The sequence below is a fragment of the Centroberyx gerrardi genome, chromosome 20 (assembly GCF_048128805.1).
Source record: "Centroberyx gerrardi isolate f3 chromosome 20, fCenGer3.hap1.cur.20231027, whole genome shotgun sequence".
NCBI classification, from domain to species: domain Eukaryota; kingdom Metazoa; phylum Chordata; class Actinopteri; order Beryciformes; family Berycidae; genus Centroberyx; species Centroberyx gerrardi.
This window is the reverse complement of record NC_136016.1, coordinates 14,369,676-14,391,314: the sequence shown is the minus strand read 5'-3', so window position 1 is coordinate 14,391,314 and position 21,639 is coordinate 14,369,676. Positions and strand designations below refer to the sequence as shown.

The 21,639-nt window shown below is 39.7% G+C and overlaps 2 protein-coding genes across 5 annotated transcripts in view; both read right to left on the bottom strand.

The window, feature by feature from the left end:
- The window catches only part of dnmbp (dynamin binding protein), a 56,281-nt gene extending 42,373 nt beyond the window's left edge, over positions 1–13,908 (bottom strand). For all 3 annotated transcript variants that reach the window (XM_071920331.2, XM_078290648.1, XM_071920332.2), the window contains exon 1: positions 13,799–13,908. The gene's annotated coding sequence lies outside the window, so the exon portion shown is untranslated. The remainder of the gene's footprint in view (positions 1–13,798) is intronic.
- A 7,227-nt stretch (positions 13,909–21,135) lies between these two features.
- Positions 21,136–21,639, bottom strand: part of cpn1 (carboxypeptidase N, polypeptide 1) — a 16,635-nt gene continuing 16,131 nt past the window's right edge. For both annotated transcript variants that reach the window (XM_078290700.1, XM_071920325.2), the window contains one exon: positions 21,136–21,591. In XM_078290700.1, coding sequence (XP_078146826.1) covers positions 21,481–21,591 — 111 coding nt within the window. In that variant the 3' untranslated portion in view covers positions 21,136–21,480. The remainder of the gene's footprint in view (positions 21,592–21,639) is intronic.

Sequence of the window (21,639 nt, the reverse complement as noted above, 5' to 3'; positions counted from 1 at the left end):
ACCTTGTTTGGGTTTACATTCTGTTCTTTTCACATTCAGTCAATTCAAATTGTAAACAGGACTGTTGATACTTAAAAGAATCAGCTTATGGCATCATTAGTAAATTCAATACAGCTAATGCAACATGTCAAAACAACTGTGTAAGTGCTAAATCTAATCATTTCAATTGATACTTAAATAACAATATTGTTATTCTTCCACTAAGCAATACAGTTAAACAAAGTGGTGACTCACCAGCATGGTGAAGTGGTGAAGTACCAGCATGAACAGTGATTTTCGGTTAATGTGTTAATATTTAAATTAACTGTATGCATGTGTTTATTGGATATGTTACATTGGCTTCCAAAGTGTCTCAGCCAATCAGAACTGAGGACCGAATTCTGTTGATGTGAATATGCCCCATCTCTCCATTCTTGTTCATTCTATTCCTGTGGTCTGGTATTTCCCCGGTATTTCCCAGTATTTCCATTGGACAAGGGACAAAAGGAAACAAAGTATCAGCAAGCATTAAATAGAGATGAGTGACGCTGCTGATGTGTAACACTAAATATGAACGTACTCCCAGATTATACCAGCGGAGTCACAGTCTTGGCTCTGTCTCTTAAAAGGTTCGAAATAGGGAAGCGGCAATTCCAGTTTTACCCTGTCAATATTGATTCCAAGTGCTAAACTTAAAAGAAAGTACTTAACTTAGTCTCTGTCTCTCTCTAAACACATTCGTATTACTTGTGACTCATCAACTTATGAGTCAAAACAATCACCGGATGAGGACTGTTTCGTTTTGATTTGGAAGAAAAAAGGAAAAAACAGGATCCCCTCAGGAGTAGTAGGCACATCTGGAGATCAGGTTTCAACACAAGTTGGTATTGTGTGGTTTCAGGCCCTCCATCAATGGGTGGTAAAAAGGTCTATCATTTAAAAAGGTATGCACAAACAAACAGCAGCGCGTATTTTCAGAGCAGAAACCATCCACACACATTCACATCCTTTTGTGTTCATCGACACAATGGACCATAAAGTGTTTTAACTGCTTACCCACCACCGCAGAATGCTTCTTGGAAAAGTACAAGGGGCAACTTTGCACATGGAAAGCTCTTCATATCAAGACTAAAACAGAGGCGTGTCTCATCTATTATGATTTATGGCGTCCCGATAAGCAACAGGACTCTGATCATGACTGGGAATCCTTGCACAGGCTCCTGACAACAAAGAAAACAGTATCAAGGATAGAGAAAGAAAAACACTCGGGACAATACTCTGTTCCTTCATATGAGTGTGTTGGAATAAAGGATTGAAAATAACAGATCAGTTGTGGTGTTTCACTTTGATAGTACCTTTTTTTTTTTTTTTTTACATTAGCTGCTGTGGGGATCTACTCTAGTCTCTGGCATTCAGGCTTTTTCCCGCCAACTATATTTTTCCTTATCAATATCAATTATTTCAAATTACTACCTGAAAGTTGGACCCTGGACACAGAATTTTAGACCACATTTTTTCAAGAATATACACAAAAATGAAAGTCTTCTACCACAGTGAAATGTCCCTTTAAGGAATAATACATGCACTATGTATCTTTCCTTCAGGTTTCCAAATCCTGAATTTCTCTACAATTAAAATCTACATAATTGAACTTCTCATGAGGACAGACTCGGCTCATATTCTCTCACAGCCATGCCAGGTTGAGAACAGACAACAAAGGCCAAAGCTGAGAGCGCATCAACTGAGGACTGATCACACAACAACAGGGGATACAGAGGAAGATTTTTTTAGGGAGAGAGAGTGAATGAGAGGGTGTGAGTGGGACTAGTGTGTGCCACTTGGCACTGTCCTGGGGAAAGTAACAGGATTACGGCAGACAGCTAAGTCAACAGCTGTCATACTCACACACACACGCACACACACACACACACACACACATTTACACACGCACGCACACACACACACATTTACACACACACACACACACACACACATCTCACAGCTGACAGTGGGACAAAGCACCAACTGTGTGACCTGGGACATGGCCCTGGAACCATCATCGCTCTTTAGTGACTAGCCCGTGCAGGGATGTGTGTGTGTGTGTGTGTGTGTGTCCCCAAATCGATCAGCACAGATGTAATTTAAGCAAGGGTAAGCATATAGAGGCAAGTCTGTTTTAGAGGCACACTCATATATATCACCTTGTAAGTAATGTTTTATAGTGCTAGATTTTTTACTTGAGTATTGAGGTTAAAATTAGTACTGTACATTTCAAAGGAAAAATCTGACGTCTGACTCCAGTTAATGCGAATTTTGACCGAATTTGAACACCTGCAGTTACTTGCTACTTAGAAGATGAAGGGTTTTGCCTATAAAGCATACAAATGGTTTATAAAAAATGATGTACTTTTTACTTGAGCTACTTGAAGAGGAAGCAATCACAGCAAGCCCAACTAGACCACTGACTGTTGTAGCTTCTAGACTGACATGCTTTGAAAATGGAAGCTAGTGCTGAAATGTGAGTTCTCACCCACCAGGCAAGTTCAACCAGTGTAGATAAGTCTCCTCCTCTACCTGACAGTTACTTCACCCTGTCTTTTCACTTTCAATCTGCGCTATAGCATGATAAAAATCTAGCAAGTGTCCTCAATGATGAAATGCATTGGGTACCATTTCAATTTGGTCAGGCATTTGTTCAAAGTCCAAAGAAAAATCACCCTTTTAACATTACAGTTAGCTATAAGGCCTCAAATGATGTTGAGGTTAGGATTAAAGGCTAAATTTGTAATCATTCTAGCTTTGCATCTCTTCCAAAAGCTAATAAGCTATTCTCAAAAGATAAAGCACATAAACATGGCAGCCACCTGGTCATAACCCTTCCCAAAGTGCAAAGCATCTAAATGTTAACTCCTGCTTGTGCTGGTTGGAAATGGGGTTTGATCGATATGCGATTTTCAAGGTCAATACAAATATTTTGGGATTTAAGCTGCTGATAGCCAATATCTTGTGCCAACATTCAGTATCTATTAGTCTCTGAAACAGCGTTAACTCCATGGGACACTAACAACTCTGTTAAAACCTAAGATGATAATGATAATATCAATCATTGGGGTTTGAAGCTTATTCATGCATGGACCCAATCAAAATGCTGCATTAGAGTCAAATCAGAGCTTCCCATAGACAGCCAGTGTTAAATTAAATATGTTATCAAACTGCATCATATCCATCATAGTGGAGGAGGCTGACATTGACTGGTCAATATCTGATTTTTAATAATTGGCGAATGGGCAAATCAATATATCGGTCTAATAAAAAGCCTGAAGGAACAGATTTGCCACTGTGAATCTCAAGTTCACAGATCTTTACAGGTAGGGCTAGTGGCTAGTCTGTGTGAGTGTGTGTGTGTGTGTGTGTGTGTGTGTGTGTGTGTGTGTGTGTGTGTGTGCGTGTGTGTGTGTGTAGGAAGTGGGATCTGCTGACTGCCCGTGTTTTTTATTGAACAGGGTCATCTCATGCCAACAATGAAGCCCCTGCCTCTTTATCTGTCTGCCTGCCAGCACAAGGCCCATAGAGATGCACCACACACATGCCATTCCTTCCTATTCAAATGCATGTTGAACTGGCAGGCGGGCACCTGCGTGTGCATGGACATGAACACACACACACACACACACACACATACACACCAGTGGAATCCTCTGGGCCGGGTGACAGTTGATGCCTTTTGATATTCCTGATTGTGTACTGATGACTCATTGTGCTGAGCACCAATGCGCTGCTCCCATCCAGAATGCTGCATCCACTAAAATGCATTCAGCTCAAAGCAGCGCAGCCAAAACAGGTGGGCAGCCGGTGGACGCTTCTGGATATTAAAAACAGTGGGACATCTGTCCCTTTTCTTTTGACCGTCTAGTCTTTCAGCACATGTGATAGAGGGGAGAGGAGGGGGGCGAAGGCTGTGTGGAGCTGACAGTTGTCAACAGAAGTCATGTGGTTTGCAAACCATGTGTTTACAGGGGTCAGTGGTCTGTCTTAGAGCCCCCTGTGAGACGATGACATAACCATTTCAGACATGACTAATGTGTTGTCACCACAGTTTTTTCTTTACAATCAGAAGTTAATGAAATATACAGTAGTTGTGATTAATAAATGGTATAATAGTATAGTAGTTGTGATTAATAAATCGTATAATTAGTTGAAATGACTGAGATCTGAACCAACATTATATATTTTCATATCCTCTATCATTGGTAAATAATTATTCTAAAATACAACAAATTGATAAAAGCAATGCACACAAAAAACAAAAAAAGATACAATATGATACAGCACTGTAACACAGACATTAGTCAGCTCTCCAAACAACAAATTAGAGACGGGACAGTGAAGAGAGCAGACTAGCTTTATAGTGCATTTCAACCGGATGAGACAGCACAGCGTGGCCTCAGCCAACTGGATAAAAAGAACACATCTGGCAACCCAAGTCGAAAGCCCAAAGCTGCCAAACTCTGTTGAAATATCTGGCAAAGCTGTCCAGTTCCACTCTAACATGTGAACAAGCAACTGTAAACCAACATGGGTGAAACAGAGACTGAAAAACCAGCCACACATACTGTACACTAACACACTGGCTCTGGATTTCAATAGAAATAGTTGCGCCTCTAGCAGAAACAAAGGCTATTTTTCCACAACAGGGCCACCGCCAATTCAAAATGCTTACATCAAGAGATCAGAGGCACCGTTCCTTTTATTCAAAACAGCCCAAAGTAATGTTGTTATTACTAGAGTTAGACCAATCAGTTTTTCCAATATATCGGGGCGATATTGGCCTTTTATTAAATAACAGATATACCGTATATAATAACAGGCAGTGTCATCCACCTCCAATATGATGGAATTTCCTCTCTGATCACAGCTGCAGCTACAAAGCTACATGCAACAGCTTATTCAGAATGGGTTAACAAATAAAGAACAGTGCAGTAGGTTATGTCTAATAGGCTCCTCCTCTAAACAATAGATCAATAGAACAATCAATCTTTTAATTTAGTTTAGTTTGTATCCAAAAGTTGTTTTATGTGTGTGACTATTCACACATGTGAATAGTTTAACAAAGAGTGGAAAAGAGAAGCAATAATACTTTTCCATCCCATACTTTCCCATCAGTTGTTGACCAGGCTTCCATACTAGGGGATTTTCCTTTAAGACACGCCCCCTAAACATCAGGAATAACAAATCCCAACTTTCCCAATCATAATCACCTGCTTGTTGGGTCATGCATGTGCACTCAACCCATACTTTTGATATTTTCAACAGTACTTATAAAAGGCAGCATAATAGCTAGAACACTAAGTGGCAAAATGATGCTGCTCTGTGTAAATGTGAGCAGAACTGGCACTTATTGCCATGATGTTATTTAGCGTCAGAAGACATTTTCTTCACACTGAAAACAAAACATTTTGCATCATCTGCTGATCCAAGTCTACTTGGAAGCTGAATCAGCACCAATCTGCAGATACCATCAGTGAACAGACACAAGACCGGTCCAATGTTTGGGCTCCTCTGGTACTGCCAAAACCATTCGGGTCGAGCTCTAAAATTACCACCATTATGAGACAATTATCACTTTTCTGCCGGCCCCAGGTGAAACTTATGACACACAGGGGGTCTGCGATAAATTCCCCTATAAAGTAACCTCTGGCTAGGTCGGTTTGGCCCTGTGGTAGAAACAGCTATTGCTTTCGTGGCAGACAATGAGTTGAGACAGGGCAGGACAAGCCCAGCTATCACCAGTCATCTTCCACACCTCTACACTTCCACTTCTCCGCCCACTCCAGTCTTCTCTCTCTCCTCTGGAGAGATGAAGACAAGAGCTGGGGTGGAGAGAGAGCAGATTGTGTTTCCAATACAAGTTTTTATAGCAGTAGTGGGGCACTGGGAGAATTTGACTGTTTCCTGTTTCTTATTTCCAGTATCAGTCCAAATTAGGGCTGCAACTAAAGATTATTTTCATTATTGATTAATCTATTGATTTTTTTCGATTAATCATTTAGTCTATAAAATGTCAAAAATCACAAGTTACCAGAGCCCAAAGTGATTCTTAAAATTGCTTCCTTAGTCTGACCAGCAGGCAAGAAAATCCAAAACTTTTCAGTTTATAATGATATGAAACAGAGAAAAGCAGCAAATCTTAGCATTTGTGAAACTGTAGCCGGCAAATTAGAATCAAACAATCATTTCAGCACTAGTTCAAATACTTGTTATGGGCTGAAAATGAATATCATAGTCTTTACATTGTCTAGCAGGACAGAGAAAGTTCCAGGAACAGCACGGAGCTGCTGCTACATGAATAGGGGAAGCACTGGGCAGGTCCTGGAAAGTACTGGGAGTAAACTGTTTGGCTCATCCGTCCGTCTCCCTCCACCTCAGGCTTCTCATTTTCATTCAATTTGCTTTTCCCCTTTCCAATGTCTTTGCAGTTTGGCAAGCACAGATTCCCAAAGGAAATCTATTCATTTTTCTCCCTGACTTGCTTTCTTTCTTTCTTTCTTTCTTTCTTTCTTTCTTTCCATGACTCCCTACACACACACACACACACACACACACACACACACACACACACACACACACATTCCTAAAGTTCCCTCATTCCTTTCTCCAGCGTGCATGTGTTGAATATTAATGGCTTGTACGACACACACACACACACACACACACACACACAGAGAGACAGGGTGGAGCTGTTCTTTTGCATAAACATTTCCAGGGTGAAGAAGAACACTCAGATGTCCACGCTCAGAGGGTCACGGCTGCGTCGCCAAGGATACGGGCATGTGTTTGGAAGGCAGAGGGTTTTCCCTCACAGGACCCCAGAGGTGCCCGAGGATACGCCGCACCCTCACCATGGCTGAGGCCTAATAGTTTTCATATGAGTTGTTACATAACTGATCTCTCTGACATCATCACCTTTACGCAGAAACATGGTGAATTCATAATGTGTGCTCTTCAGGGGAAAATCCCCCGCGAAATAAAATTCACACATGCTGTTCCCACAATTTTTGACAATTCAATCTGGAATCGCAAACCTAGACAAGTCTCTCCCAAAACTAGAAACAACAAAACCAAGACCGCCTTGATGAGTAACTGGACTTGCACATTAATGAGTTGGATACTATTGACCCGTATTTACCTGTAACTAAATGTATAAATCAATACTTATTGCGATTGGTCAGGAACAATCTAAGCCGAGGATTGAAATACCATTGGTCCAGCTGACTATGAATTCAGCCCATGAATCATAAAATGGTCACATATGAGCGAATATGAGTGAACATGAAAATGAGCAGTTTATGTTGCTGGATCCAGACAGTTTGGTTTCAGAACTGCGATAAAATAAACCTCATTAGGATATGAAAGCTCAACAAAACTTTCTGTGGTCCACAAAATCAGTCTCCCAGTTATTATTAAGCTGCAGATTTTAAATGTTAATGACATTACAAGTTTTTAGGATTTTTAAATTGCTCTTCACCTTAGGCTACTAAATATTTGTGATGGAAGAACGATCAGTTTATGCACACTTGAGTTCTGTTATTACTCCCTAAGGGCCTCTTGATTTGTATGAGGACAGCATGAAGAGAAGAACCTTAGAAACTGTAAAGTTTCTCTATGTATGTTCTACAATACCCAGTACTGCATGCAAAGGGGCACTAGCGAAGTTGGATGACATCTACAGCAAATCACTCAGCAAGCGTGGACAACACTCAACTCAGCTTGCACAGCTGATGGAAAAACACAAGCTCATGGGTGGGTGCGTGTGCGAGCATACACATACACACACACACACACACACACACACACACACAGCTCAAAGGAAAAAGATTAAGACAACTGGCAAGTCTCCCTTCTCATTATAAGGAGGCACAAAGACAAGTTAGTCCATTAAATGCCATGCCTGTCCCTGCAACTCTCTCTCTCTGCTCTTAAATCTACAATCCACACTAAAGCAGAATGCACATCACGTCATTTCTATGATTATAAAGAGTTTATTCAAGCTCTCGCTGAAAGACGGAAATGTAATCATCATTATTCTATTCTGTGATGTCATCTAGCAACACTTTCTGGAAATGCTCCATTGACACATGATAGGAGATCAAGATAGTGAACACAGTGACCGTGCCAGGATGATTTCCAGAGCGTGATAGGGTCAGATTTCTGTTTCTGAACTAATAGCACTTATGAAAATAAGGGGTGTGCTTTCCTGTCTGTCCACTGAGTCTGTCTGTCTGTCTCCATGCATGTTAGTTTGCCTCGCTGTTTCCCTATTGCCTCCATGGCTGTCTGTCACTTCCAATCAAGTCCTATTGTCCTTTATCCAAACATCATCTATATTATCCAAGAAAAAATGCATTTAAGCAGTGTTATACTTTTTAATAGATTTGGTATTCAGCTCATCACTCAAAGATCATTTATCACCAAACAGCTCTTCCACTCTCTCTAGCTTATATCCTGAGTCATACAGTGCTCATGCATGATTTAAATCTGTAAGCTCACAGCTCAAAATGCAAAGTCAGCCAAGGGGGTTGGCAGCATGTTCTAATCACTATTAGCACGGCACAATTTGAAAGGGGAGGAAGCAACTTTTTCAATTCACTCTGACTATTACGCGTGCCTGCCTCACCCCTTTCTTCCCAATATCCCCTCATACCAGCAGTAAATCTCATTCTCCTCCTTTTCATATCCAGTTCAGATCTAGTTTTTCCTCCTGGCTGCTCAGCCAGGTTAACTAATACTGTGCTGCTGGCCGAAGAATGTGAGGAATGTTCCTTTTCTGACCTGCTCTCTGTCTGAAGTGACGGTGCATTACATAATGAGATGAAAAATGGAAATTATGACTTCCTTCCTTTCAAGTCTTCTGCAGTTCTCCTGTTTTAGGAGATGTGATAGCGTGACATTTTGTTGTGTGCTGTTAGCTTAGAGTACCTTAGGCCATATCACAGTGATAATCTATGTTGTTGTTACCAGGCTTTCATCACTGGACATGAAAATGCATAATTACATCATTCAGTGATTGGATTTATTGGGAGAGCGACAGCACAGTTTGTGTTGTGTTACATGTTCACTGACACAAACATCTCAAATATCCTCATCGCCAAGCCCTGATATAAGACACTGTTGCCCCCTTTCAATAATTCAGCAAGGAGGAGGTTTACTGTATGTACATCCAAAATCCGAACCAGCTACTAAATACAAAGACAATGAAACAGAAAAAAAACAATACCCACACTCTTGAATAATGCTCCCTTGGTGGTTCAGCTTTTTGACCTCAACTGGGTTGCCAGGTATGTACTCAAGTGAAGGAAAAGGAAGGTGTAAATACATGTATATACACCCTCCTGGTACAGACACATTCACAGAAAAGGACAACTGCATTGACTCATTCACCATCACATACAAAGTAGATCTTCAGTTGGATCCCTGCCAATAAGAAAAAAAAAACTATTCATAGGGATCACACTCACTCTATAACTAGCACGTAATCAATGAAAAGCATGTAAAGGCTTGATGGGTCTTAAATGTAAAACTACTCAATTCACTCAAGTGTCAAACTACATGAAAACTATATATGAGAAACTTGGGGCTAGAGGGAGAGAAATAGAGGATGCATAAAAAACGGTTAATAGAGGTCAAATGACAAAATCCTTATTGAATCCATAAGGGGACATTGTATTGAGTAATGATGTACTGTGCAAGAGCTTTCCTTCCTGCTCTCAGCCCTCTGTGGTCTGTCTCAGTGCCTAAGTAGTGCTGTACCTCATAGCACTGACACTGTAGCAAAAGAGCAGAGACGAGATTGGTGGTGGTGAACCACAAATGCTGATATCCTGATTTCAGTGTGGATGGTTGGAAAAGTTGCACTTATGGGTTCAATGTGGGTGAAATGGTGGGTGAATGTCAGATTTCATTGGTTGGTCCCTTAGACTGGGAGAGCATTTAAAAAACAATTTAGGAGATGCCATGAAAACCTGAAAACATGCACTGTACCAATGTTTGTTAAGGATCTGTCTGAACTCCAAGCTCAAGGCGGAATATTTGTCGCAAAATAGAATACAGATGGGTGAATGCACACTTTTAACTGCAAGCATTGTGTTTGGGAGATAATTTAGCTATATCGATCCACTCCTTTAGGTGACGTCTGTTTATAAGGCCATGTCAGGTTGGCAGCTCCAGCAGAATAAGTCTGGTCTAGGGCTGCAACAATTATTTTCATTATCCATTAATCTATTGATTATTTTTTCAATCAATCACTTAGTCTAAGAAATGTCTAAGAAATGTAAAAAATAATGACAAAGGTCCATCACAAGTTCCCAGAACCTAAAGTGATGTCTTAAAATTGCTTACTTAGTCTAACCAGCGGCTGAAAAAATCCCAAAGTATTCATTTTATAATGATATGAAATAGTGAAAAGCAGGCAAATCTTAGCATTTGTGAAGCTGTAACTAACAAATGTTTGGCATTTTTACTTACTTATTATAAATGACTGAACCAGTTAATCAATCACCAAAATTACTGTATAATCAATTAACAATACTGTCAATTGTTTCAGTACTAGTCTGGTCCGTACTACAATACACAGTGCGCACTGCAGCACAATTCAGGCTTGTTCCACTGAAGCTGCAGACCTGACCTAATTCAAGTAGCCTAACAAACTGGAAATAATTCATCTTAAAGGATAAGGCCGGTGTTTTTTAATGCATTGCTTACCATCAACAAATCCTATGAAAATAACAAAATCAACAATGCGTTTGCTCTACTCCCGTTACTTTCTGACTTCCCACGTATCGTTTTTAGCCGTCAACCCGGAAGTCAGTGGCTCCAATTGTAAGCTAAAAACCTTGAAATACAGCTCACAAAGACACAGTTTCAATTTTAAAAATCGCTAACTGTTACCACGAAAAGTCAGGCTGTTGTAGTTATTACCAAATCAAATTCAAATGGGAACAAATTCTTCATTACGCCGGGACTATTTTCGGTGCTACGGAACTACTTTCCTGAGATCGCAAATGTGTTTACAGCTGGCTTATTAAGTTGTTTGAGGAAAAAGTCGGCTGGCCCGGTGCATCGCGATGATGAAATATGTTGCCCAGAGCAACGGCATGGCTCTGTGACGTGTTTTTAATCGTTTTTTTAATACAATGGAGTAGGGCTGAACAATTAATCGAAATTTTATCGAAATCGCAATATGGCCTACTGCAATTTTACAATCGCAGGAGCCGCAATATTTGTTAAAGGCGAAATGTGTGTCAAAACACCATTTTAAATTAAATATTGTCATGCTGCAGAGATGTCCTGGCCTACACATCATATTCTACAGACTTAAGAAAATATCTTTGTTTGGTACAGATCCCCGCAAAAATCACACCATAATCATTTTAATATGTTTTTCAATGAAAATGAGAATAATGATGTAAAAATGACCATTCCCTCTAATATCGCAAATCATATCACAATTGCAATATCAGTCAAAATAATCGCAATTAGATATTTTTTCAAAATCGTTCAGCCCTACAATGGAGTTCTATGGCTGCTAGGACATGGCTTCATTGGGCACCGGCTACATGGACGAGACTTGTTGGCAAAACAAAATCATTGCTGATTTTGTTATTTTCATAGGATTTGTTGACGGTAAGCAATGCATTAAAAAACACCAGCCTTATCCTTTAAGACTGTTTAAATCAAGTGGATATATCAACCATGTTACCAAAGAAACCCTATTTTTCTTACAGACCCCTCTCAGATCTTTGAGGTACCACTACAGAACCCATACACTTTAGCAAAGTAAGGCTCCCTGCCGAACTGCACAGCACATTTAAAGCATTTATGGTAAATAAACCATCTACATTGAACACATCTGACAAATAATGTGTTTGCCATAAAGAAGTCTTGACTGGGGCGGTGCATGCCAGAGTGGCTGGTTAAAACGTATCAAAACTAATTGAGTCTTCACATTCTCATTCACTAGAAGTCACGACATGCAGCCCAGACTCTACTGCTGCAGTCTACTGAGCAGACTGACAGACCACCAGCAAACTAGAGCAGTGTGCTAAAGCTCTTGATGAGGTCAACGAAGATGTTCTACTGTGTCTGTTTAGCTCTCAAAGTAAACTACTGCTTAAATGGAATAGAAGTCAACAGAACACAGCTGACAGAATAGAACAGAAGTAAACAGAATAGATTAGGACAGAATAGAATGGAATACAATACAATACAATAATAAGTAATATGTGTAAACACAATAGAACAGAATAGAAAGGCCATTAACAGAATAGAAGAGAATGGAATTTAATAAAACAGAATAGAATAGTATAGTAGGAATAGAATAGAATAGAACAAACAACACAATACAACAGAACTGATCTAACAACAGAACTGAACTGATTTAAACAGAGCAGAACAGAGTAGAACAGAACTGAACTGAGCTGAACTGAGCAGAACAGAGCAGAACTGAACTGATCTGAGCAGAACTGAACTGAACTGAACTGAGCAGAACTGAGCAGAACAGAATAGAACAGAACAGAACTGAGCAGAACTGAGCAGAACAGAACAGAATAGAACAGAACTGAGCAGAACTGAGCAGAACAGAATAGAACTGAGCAGAACTGAGCAGAACTGAACTGATCTGAGCAGAACTGAACTGAACTGAACTGAGCAGAACTGAGCAGAACAGAATAGAACAGAACAGAACTGAGCAGAACTGAGCAGAACAGAATAGAACAGAACAGAACTGAGCAGAACTGAGCAGAACAGAACTGAGCAGAACAGAATAGAACAGAACAGAATAGAACAGAACAGAACTGAGCAGAACTGAGCAGAACAGAATAGAACAGAACAGAATAGAACAGAACAGAACTGAGCAGAACTGAGCAGAACAGAATAGAACAGAACAGAATAGAACAGAACAGAACTGAGCAGAACTGAGCAGAACAGAACAGAATAGAACAGAACAGAACTGAGCAGAACTGAACAGAACAGAACTGAGCAGAACTGAACTGATCTGAGCAGAACTGAACAGAACAGTACAGAATAGAACAGAACAGAACAGAACAGAACAGAATAGAACAGAACAGAACAGAACAGAACAGATCAAAGCAGAGCAGAACTGATTTGAACAGAGCAGAACTGAACAGAACAAATTCGATCAAATCAGATCAGAACAAAGCGCCTGTCACCAGACCACCAGGGTGTGTGTGTGTGTGTGTGTGTGTGTGTGACCAGAATGTTCCATCAGTGTGTGCAGAGTTTCCCTCTGTGTGTGTGTTGGAACAACTGACAACAGCCACAGGTGACAGGAGGGGGATTTGGTCTGCAGCTCCCAGACCGCTGCACTTCTGTTCACTGTCATCAATCATTCCGCTCACGACCGTCATTAGTTGGGTAGTCTTTAGCCTGAAGGCACTGCTGCTGGCTTCACGTTGCCTGTAGTGAGCTCAGGGTGGGATAAATCTTGGTAGCTTGAAAATACGCCCAATCGACTGTCAACCCCTGTGAGTTGGCATTTACAAAAGCTTTCAGAAAGCCATAAATACCTAATTTGTGAACACGCAGAGGGAAACACTGTGTAATCACTATTAGGTCTGCTAACAACATTACGCTTATGAAGAAACCAATCTAAAAACATTTACTTGTGTCTTTCCTACCTTTCCAACCTAACTCGGCGCATCATTCATCATGTGATACGCGATTTCGTATTTTCTCTGCAACTGCATATGTAGCAAAACTGAAGTTTTAAGAGAGATTTTATCTGACGTTTGCACGCATTCCTTACCTGTAAAGCGGTTGGATATCCCGTGGAAAGTGTGGGATTGGGCCGTTAGATCCAGTCAGACAAGATATCCAACTTGGTGATGTGGTGGCGGAGTTGCTTTTTCTTCGCGACCAACTTCAGCAGCTAGACTGACCTCAGCTTTGGAGGCGCGCGCAGGGTCATTATCCTATGAAGAACTGTCTTATTTTAGTGTGAGAGGTGAAGGGAACATATCGGCAGTAGAAAGTCGCACGGCAGTCCTAACGGTGTCTCGGTAGAATCAGCTGTCATCCCATTAGAAACAGGAGCAGCCGAGTTGGTTTGCGCTCTCCATGCCTACATCAACGCCACCCACTTTTTCTGCACTAGAGACCCATGGCTGGCTCGGCTAATGCCTGATTAAAAAGAAAAAAAAATAAGTGGTGGCCAAAGTGCGGTCCGTTAACCTCCATGGGTCCTTCAGGGGGTTGCAGGGGGGGTCCCAGCAAAATGAGGACCAGATTAATTTCATAATAATTTAATTTTAAATTAAGAAAGTGAGAAAATTATATAGCAATACCTACTTCGATAAGAGCTTTCACACCGTTATCGCCCTATGTAAAGCATAGAGAGTTGTCCAGTTCTGTACCAAATCATATCCAGCAAAAAAAAAATCATCTCAGACTGGGTTCCCTCAGATAAAACCGTATCAAATGAGAGTCTGTGGCTTAATGTGCATCTATTTGGGGGGCCTTGACATCAAAACAGGCCACAGTAGACCTACAGAAAGTGTGGGGATAATTAACTGTTATTTAAGTGTTAATAAAGCACCAACAAACCTCCAGGACTAACGGGTCATGAGCAATATAGGTCTTTATTGTATTTCGTGTTTCTGTCAAGTATATCAGTGGTTCTCAATGTGGAGTCCAGGGACCACCAGGGGTCCTTGAGGGGGTTCCAGAGGGTCCCCAGCAAACTTCACCATTATTTTGTTTACAAGAAGTTAACACAATTAGAGAATGTAGAAGAATGACTATTTTGATCATAGTTTCACTGTTATCTCTCTACCTACAATACAGATAGTCATGGAATTCTGGACAAAATCATATCTAATAATAAAAATATTCTCAGATTTGAGTCCGAGAGACAAAATCTCATTAAATGGGGGTCCGTGGCCCTAATGTGGACTAAATTAGGGTCCATGATATGAAAAAGGTTGAGACTGAACTATATGTTTTGTTTGTAAGCCTGTAATCCAAAATGTCATTAATTTTCCACATCATTTTATCAGTGATTAAGTGGTAAATGAAAGGTTGGGTAAACTTTGCCCTCCTGTCTGTGATCATCATAAGGAAAACAACCATCATTATAAAAAGAAAATCAATTATACTTTCAGAAAAGCAATAATTTATGGGGGTTTTTTCTCTTAAAAGACACTATCGTCATATAATTTACAACAGATTGGTAGTCTGTAATGTGATTTATATTATGAATTTACGTCATAAAGATTTATAAAAGGTAGGTAAAGTCTATTCCACAAATGTAAAGGTTGGTAAAAATGAGTTAAGGTGGGTTTACTATGCTGCATTTTGGAATATGAATCAACCTCAAGCCTCAATCAAAGCTCCATCTATACTCAGTCAAATTCTTGGGGGGAGAAAACACCTCTCTTGAGCCAAAGAATGAACAAAAATCAACATGTCACTGGAGACACATTTCCTTAATCCATCACCTCATTCCTGTACAGGTCAGCACATGTTATGACTGTCCACTCCACCCAGACCTAATGAGGCTCACCGCAGTTTTAACACTTTACATAAACACTACCTGTGTTAGCTACCATTTTTGATTTAGTTTCTCATTTGGAGACGGTATCCATCAGAGTCATTTAATAGATAAAAACACTTGTGTTTGCCTTGTTCTGAATTAAATGTGAACTATGACATGTAATGCTTTTGTTCTAACTAGGATATTTATTAGGCCTACTGTTTGGGATCCATAATATGTCGTGATGCAGTTTGTGGTGAGTCCCTACATGACAACAGTGCATATATGCTTTCAGTAGCAGTAGCCACTATGGAAAGTAAATAGTTTAAGAATCCCTACTTTTTGACACTCCCATGAATAAGAGAATAAGACCAGTCTCTACTTGTAAGATCAGAGCAGCAGAAAGGTGTAACTAGCGTTCTCTTACGTGGCGTTTCTCTTTTTGGCAAAGACAGCATCTCTTTCACACACAGGGGATCATTAAGACAATGGAAACTAGTTTTTTAGTAAAATCATAGTCATTGCATCTCTAATTTAGTTCTTGAGAGATTATACTTTTGGTAACCACATTGACACGCTTGGTCACTATGTGTGTGTGTGTGTGTGTGTGTGCACGCGTGTGTGTGGTGGACAGAATATAGTTTTTGCTGTGTCTGCAGTAATGACAGCTTCCTCATATGTGCTCTCATATCTGCAAGAACAATAGCAGGAAATGAAGCCAATTGGATGCCTTTGCACTGAAGTGTTGACACGGCAGAGAGGGAGGAATACAGGAGAGGTCACACACGCACACACACATACACACATACAGGTTTGCGCACATACACACACATACAGATACATAGTCTACAAATATACATGTATACAGACCAGAGCCATTGCTTCATCAGTATCGTTCCATATGCCATGGCATGCTGGTATTATTCAAAGCTGACACTGCCATTATAGGTATCAATATACAACTCTAAATGAATGCCCAAAAGGCAGAGACTCAGAGTTGATGTTGGGTTTAATCCATTAAAACATGATACGACTCAACCTGCAACACATTCCATGTCAAAGGACATCTTTTATCTTATTGTGCAGGACAATATGTGACATCTCAAGGAGCTTAAATAAAAATTTAATGCAATGCCCATTCCAGGATGTTTTATGATTATTATTCACACATCAGGTCGGGTTGAATTTGCAACCATCAACTTCTACCTCAACTCAAAATACAGGCCCATTTTCCTCCAGTGTTACAAACAACACAAGTATATGTTGTCAGTCAATCATTTTCAGAGTGAAATATACGTTAAAGCAAACAGACAACTTTTGAAGTGGGGCAAAAGAAGTGATACGTGTACTCCAGTTCCAGTAGGGCCTGGTCCACCTACCAGCTTATTTCAACCGATATTCAACAATGGCATCTCCACAGCATTGTAGAAATGTGTGGTAAATTCTGAGTCAATGAATAACGGGAACGGTACTGTAGGAGAGATCTGGCAGTAAAAGGCCACTGGTGGGCTTCATTGACGCCATATTTGGCCAACTAAGTATACACAAATGCATGTGCAAGAGCACACTCACACACACACACACACACACACACACACAGGCCCACACTACCTCAGAGAATGCTCCAGATCAGTGACATTGTATGAAATGCTGGCTTTGTCTTCTCTCACAGTGACCACTTTCATTCAAACCGAGTATGTGGGTTTACAGCCTATTGTTGTCTTTCAGTATCTTTTGCCAGTCGCTCGTCACTACTGTATATGCTCTGTTGGAGGAGAATATATTGGCTGCTGTACAGTCGTGCTATTGTTTCTCTGCTGAGAAACAGTGAACATCAGCTGTGACTTCGTGTTCGAGTGGGCAAATGAATATGCATTTATGACTGTTATGATTCAGTGGTAATTACGGTATCATAACAATGGATTTGGTTGACGTCGCCTCAGTAATGTGAAATTTCTCACAGTTACGACTTCATTTTTGGGAATAGTCTATTGTTTGGTGGTTTTCTGATGTGTTCTCATGTGACGATTGCTGTCAATTCATGAATAACAAATTGGTATTGGTAACAGCGGGTGCGTCACCCTTATTGTATTACTCAAACTGGGTATGGGAATTGGCCTGCCACAGTTGGAAAAGTCATTGATTGGCTTTATTAACCACATACTGTATGTATAAATTGCCAATAATGATCACAAATCACACATTCCATAAGACTAGTTAGCTATGAATATAAATGAAAGACAGCATCCAGTATAATGTATTAACATTTGTAGCTATGAGGTACTAGTCTAATACAATGCACACAAATACTATTTTACTAATGAGCATGACTATGGTAATACTGCCCCTAACTGGTGGCAGAAAAAATGGGTTCAACACTGTGGTCCATACAGAATCCTAACTGTTTTGTGTGCATTAATGGCACCAGCAGGTCTGAACAGAAGTGTGCATGCATGGCAATGAAGAATCATCCTTGTGAATAATAGGCTAATAGCATAACATCATAGAAACAATCAGTCTGCAAATTATGGGATTTTAAGTATTGAAAAGGCTATCAGTGAGAGCTATAGGCAATAAACAATTTACAAATGGTATGATGAGCAATAAACATCATTAGCCACTTGGTTATGAAGGAGCTGGAACAGTCTACATGTGAGCAGACTAGCAGTTAGAACAGTGCAGTTAGCTGACAGAGAGCCTCCATTAAGTTTAAAGTGTCTTACAACAAAGCTTCCCACCACAGACCACAGTGAGTCCTGCTCAAACCACCAAGAATCTCGTTGTGACTCACGTCAACCAACGTGCAAAAACCCAGATTTCAGCCACGAACCAGTCCTGCAGGTTCACTCTATATCTGTCAAATCAGACTCTTCCTCAAACTCTTCTACTCTCCTCACCCACTCCTTACTGAATCACATACTCCAACATTTCATTCCATCTAAATGCTCTAATTTGCTCTCATTGAAAAGATCTACATTAAATGGCCACATATTTTGTTAGATTAAATAGTTAGGTTATTCTCTCTGTTTAAACTATGTTTCTAGTGTAGGCTACATTTAGAAACATTTGATCATTTGTGTATAGTTCCATGTTTGTCCTTGGGGATCCTCTATATCACTGTCACAAATTCACCGGTTGCCCAGTGAAGTGCGCCTTTCCTCTTTCCTGTTTGTCAGAGTTTGTCTATTGTTACATGCTGTGTGGTGTTTGTGAATGGCACGGGAAAAACCAGTGGAAAGTTCTCTTTAGAGAAGTCATCGTCAACAGAGTCTGGCTTTCAGTAAGAGGCCTCTAATTTATGGATTAGAGGACAGTTCTTTGGTCAAGGAATGTGCTCTTTTAATGTATGTAAAGACTACTGTGAAATTTCAGGGCCACATTAATTTCCAGTCCTCAAATGACACAAACAAAACATGTTGCTGGGGAGAACCTCCACAAAGTCAAACTATTCAAACAGAACGTCAGTCCAATTTGTTGTTAATATTAACTCACAATAACTTTTCAGACTGTACCACCAATGAGCAATGGGTTTTGGATGGTGTTCATGGATCTTTGGATCATGAAACTTGCTCAGCACATAATAGAATATGGAAACTTTCAATTCAGGTAAAAATCTAATTTACATTTTTCAGTTTGTCATTTGACAATAGTGATATTACAGCAAGTAATGGTAATTTCTGGTCTCATTTGATGAAGCAGTGGATCAAAACTAGTCATTTATTGCTCAGTGGAACAAATCCCATACAATGCAATCTAATTAACTTCCCTGTTTTTCATTAAATTTACAGGCATTTGTCTTGGGATTAGAGCAGAGAAAATCTTTCTATCTCTATCTCGCTATTTATCTGTTTTACCAAATCTATTTGAAACCTATTTTATATATTTTTCAGGAATTTCAACTTCTCAGGCACAATATAGGACAAAGGCAGACATGTTATCTCCTAGCCTAGTGCAGCAGTGACATCTACTGCAAGTTTGTTGAACACAGCATCATGAGGCAGCAGATGAAAGACAGTAAATGATTTCCAGAGCGCCTGGACTAATTCCAGCTGACCGCTAGAGATCTGTACCATGCCACTGCAGCTTTTAAATGTTATAGTAGGCAAGATGTTAATGCTTTGAAGTTAGGTATGAACACATTTATTTTATAATGCAATACTGTCCTTATTCACAAGGCTACGAGACACCTTTAACATCAAGGTTACAGATTCACTTCTGTCCCGCTGTGATTGTGTTTTATGGCTCTGTTTTGAATAGTTACAAAGATAGCTTGCTGGATGGACACATGGAAACTCACACGCAAAACAACAGACAGACAAGTGGGGTATAATTACACTACAGACACAAAGCACACACACTGCCATACTGAAAAAATACATGAAAGCAGACAGTAGTACCACACACATGAAGTCACATCTATTTGTAGTGTCTATAAATCTGATGATAACCTTGAAGTTTCACAATAAGATTTTTTTTAATTATTTATTACTTAAATAGCAAATAAAGATAAATGTTAACTTGCTGTATTTAAGCTTAGTATGGCATATAATGCTAGTAATATTTACAGATGTATCAAAGCAATTCTTGTGGAAACCACATATTATTTAGCTGAATCTGGTGTGAATGTTCAGGGTTTTTCCTGACTGCTAAAGTTAGGTTAGTAACAGCCTGGTGAGTTTTGCATGAGGATATTCAATGATGTTTAATTAACTGTCCATGACTTCCCATGCTTTATATTTTATTTTTGCTTGTTGATTTGCTTCTGTTTCTTGGTTTGTTTCTGGCTTCATACTGTTACTGCTCATTTTGTTTTTATTTACTCCTTTGTATATGAGTGTTTTATAACTGTGTTTTGAAAAGTGCTGTATAAATAAAGATCATTATTATTATTAGGAGTAGTAGTAGTATTAGTATAACATTATAGAAGCAAAGGCAATGCTGTTAATCATTCAAGTGCCTCTGATAATAAAAAAGACACAGGGAAGAAGAAGATACAAATAAAATAATATATTAGACATTTTCATTTAGGTGATCTGATCAGTAAATTAATTTGACTGGGCCACCTTAGAGTTTAAATCCTGGTGTTGCTACATATTCACTACCTTTTGAGTAGTCTCGATCTATGCTCTCCTTCTGTCACAATCCAATTTGTAGCCAACCTTAGCTTAATGGTTAGAGTGAGGTTGAGACCATGGTGTTACAGGGGAAGTTAATGAGACATGTTCTTCTCTTGATCATCAAGGCACCCTTGGGCAAGACTCAGATTGCTGCAACTGCTTAGTATCCAACAGTAGCCAACAGCCAATGGTAGAAGACTGCGGTTATAGTGGGCAGCTCAAAGCAGTCCATTGCTGAAAAAGAGCATACATGTTCAGTCAAGCTTCCCTAAAGAAATGTCATGCTGAAAGGGAAACCACACAACACAAGTGACGATAGAGTGGATGCAGCACATTGAGAATGGTACAAAGGAAGAATGGCAAAAAACAACAAAAAATTAATCAAACATGAACTCCAAAAGCCACAGGGCAAACAGGTAAATTGCTCCCAAAACAGTTTTACAGTATACAGCAAATAATTATGGACAGAAAAAAAAAACCAGTTTCTTTCATTTTCACTTTTTATTTTCATCAAATTATAGTAATCAAATTCAAAAATGTCCTTTACAAATGTAGGATGGCCGTGCTCATACAAATCAACACTATTACATAAATACACCAGGCTGACAACACTTCCTTAATACAGACACACAGTTTATATTTATTGACAAAAACCATTGAGGTTTGAAATAGATAACCATAGGACTACGAAGGTAAAATTACATATATTATGTTCATTTATCATTCCCATAATTTGTGTGTATGTGTATGCGCTTATATGGGACTGTGAGAGTGTGTGTGTGTGAGTGTGTGTGTGCATGTGTGCATGTATGTGTGTTGGTCTAAATGATTGTCCATGTCTCATCTAGGGCCGAGGTTTAAAGGGACCTTGGTGGATGAGAGGTTTTTCTTGCCGTGGTGGGGCTTCACGTTCAGGTTTTGTTTTGGTGCCATTTTCAAGTAAAAATGCAGCTGTCAGGGAAGAAAAGGAAAGAAAGAAAGGAAATTGAGTGATTGATC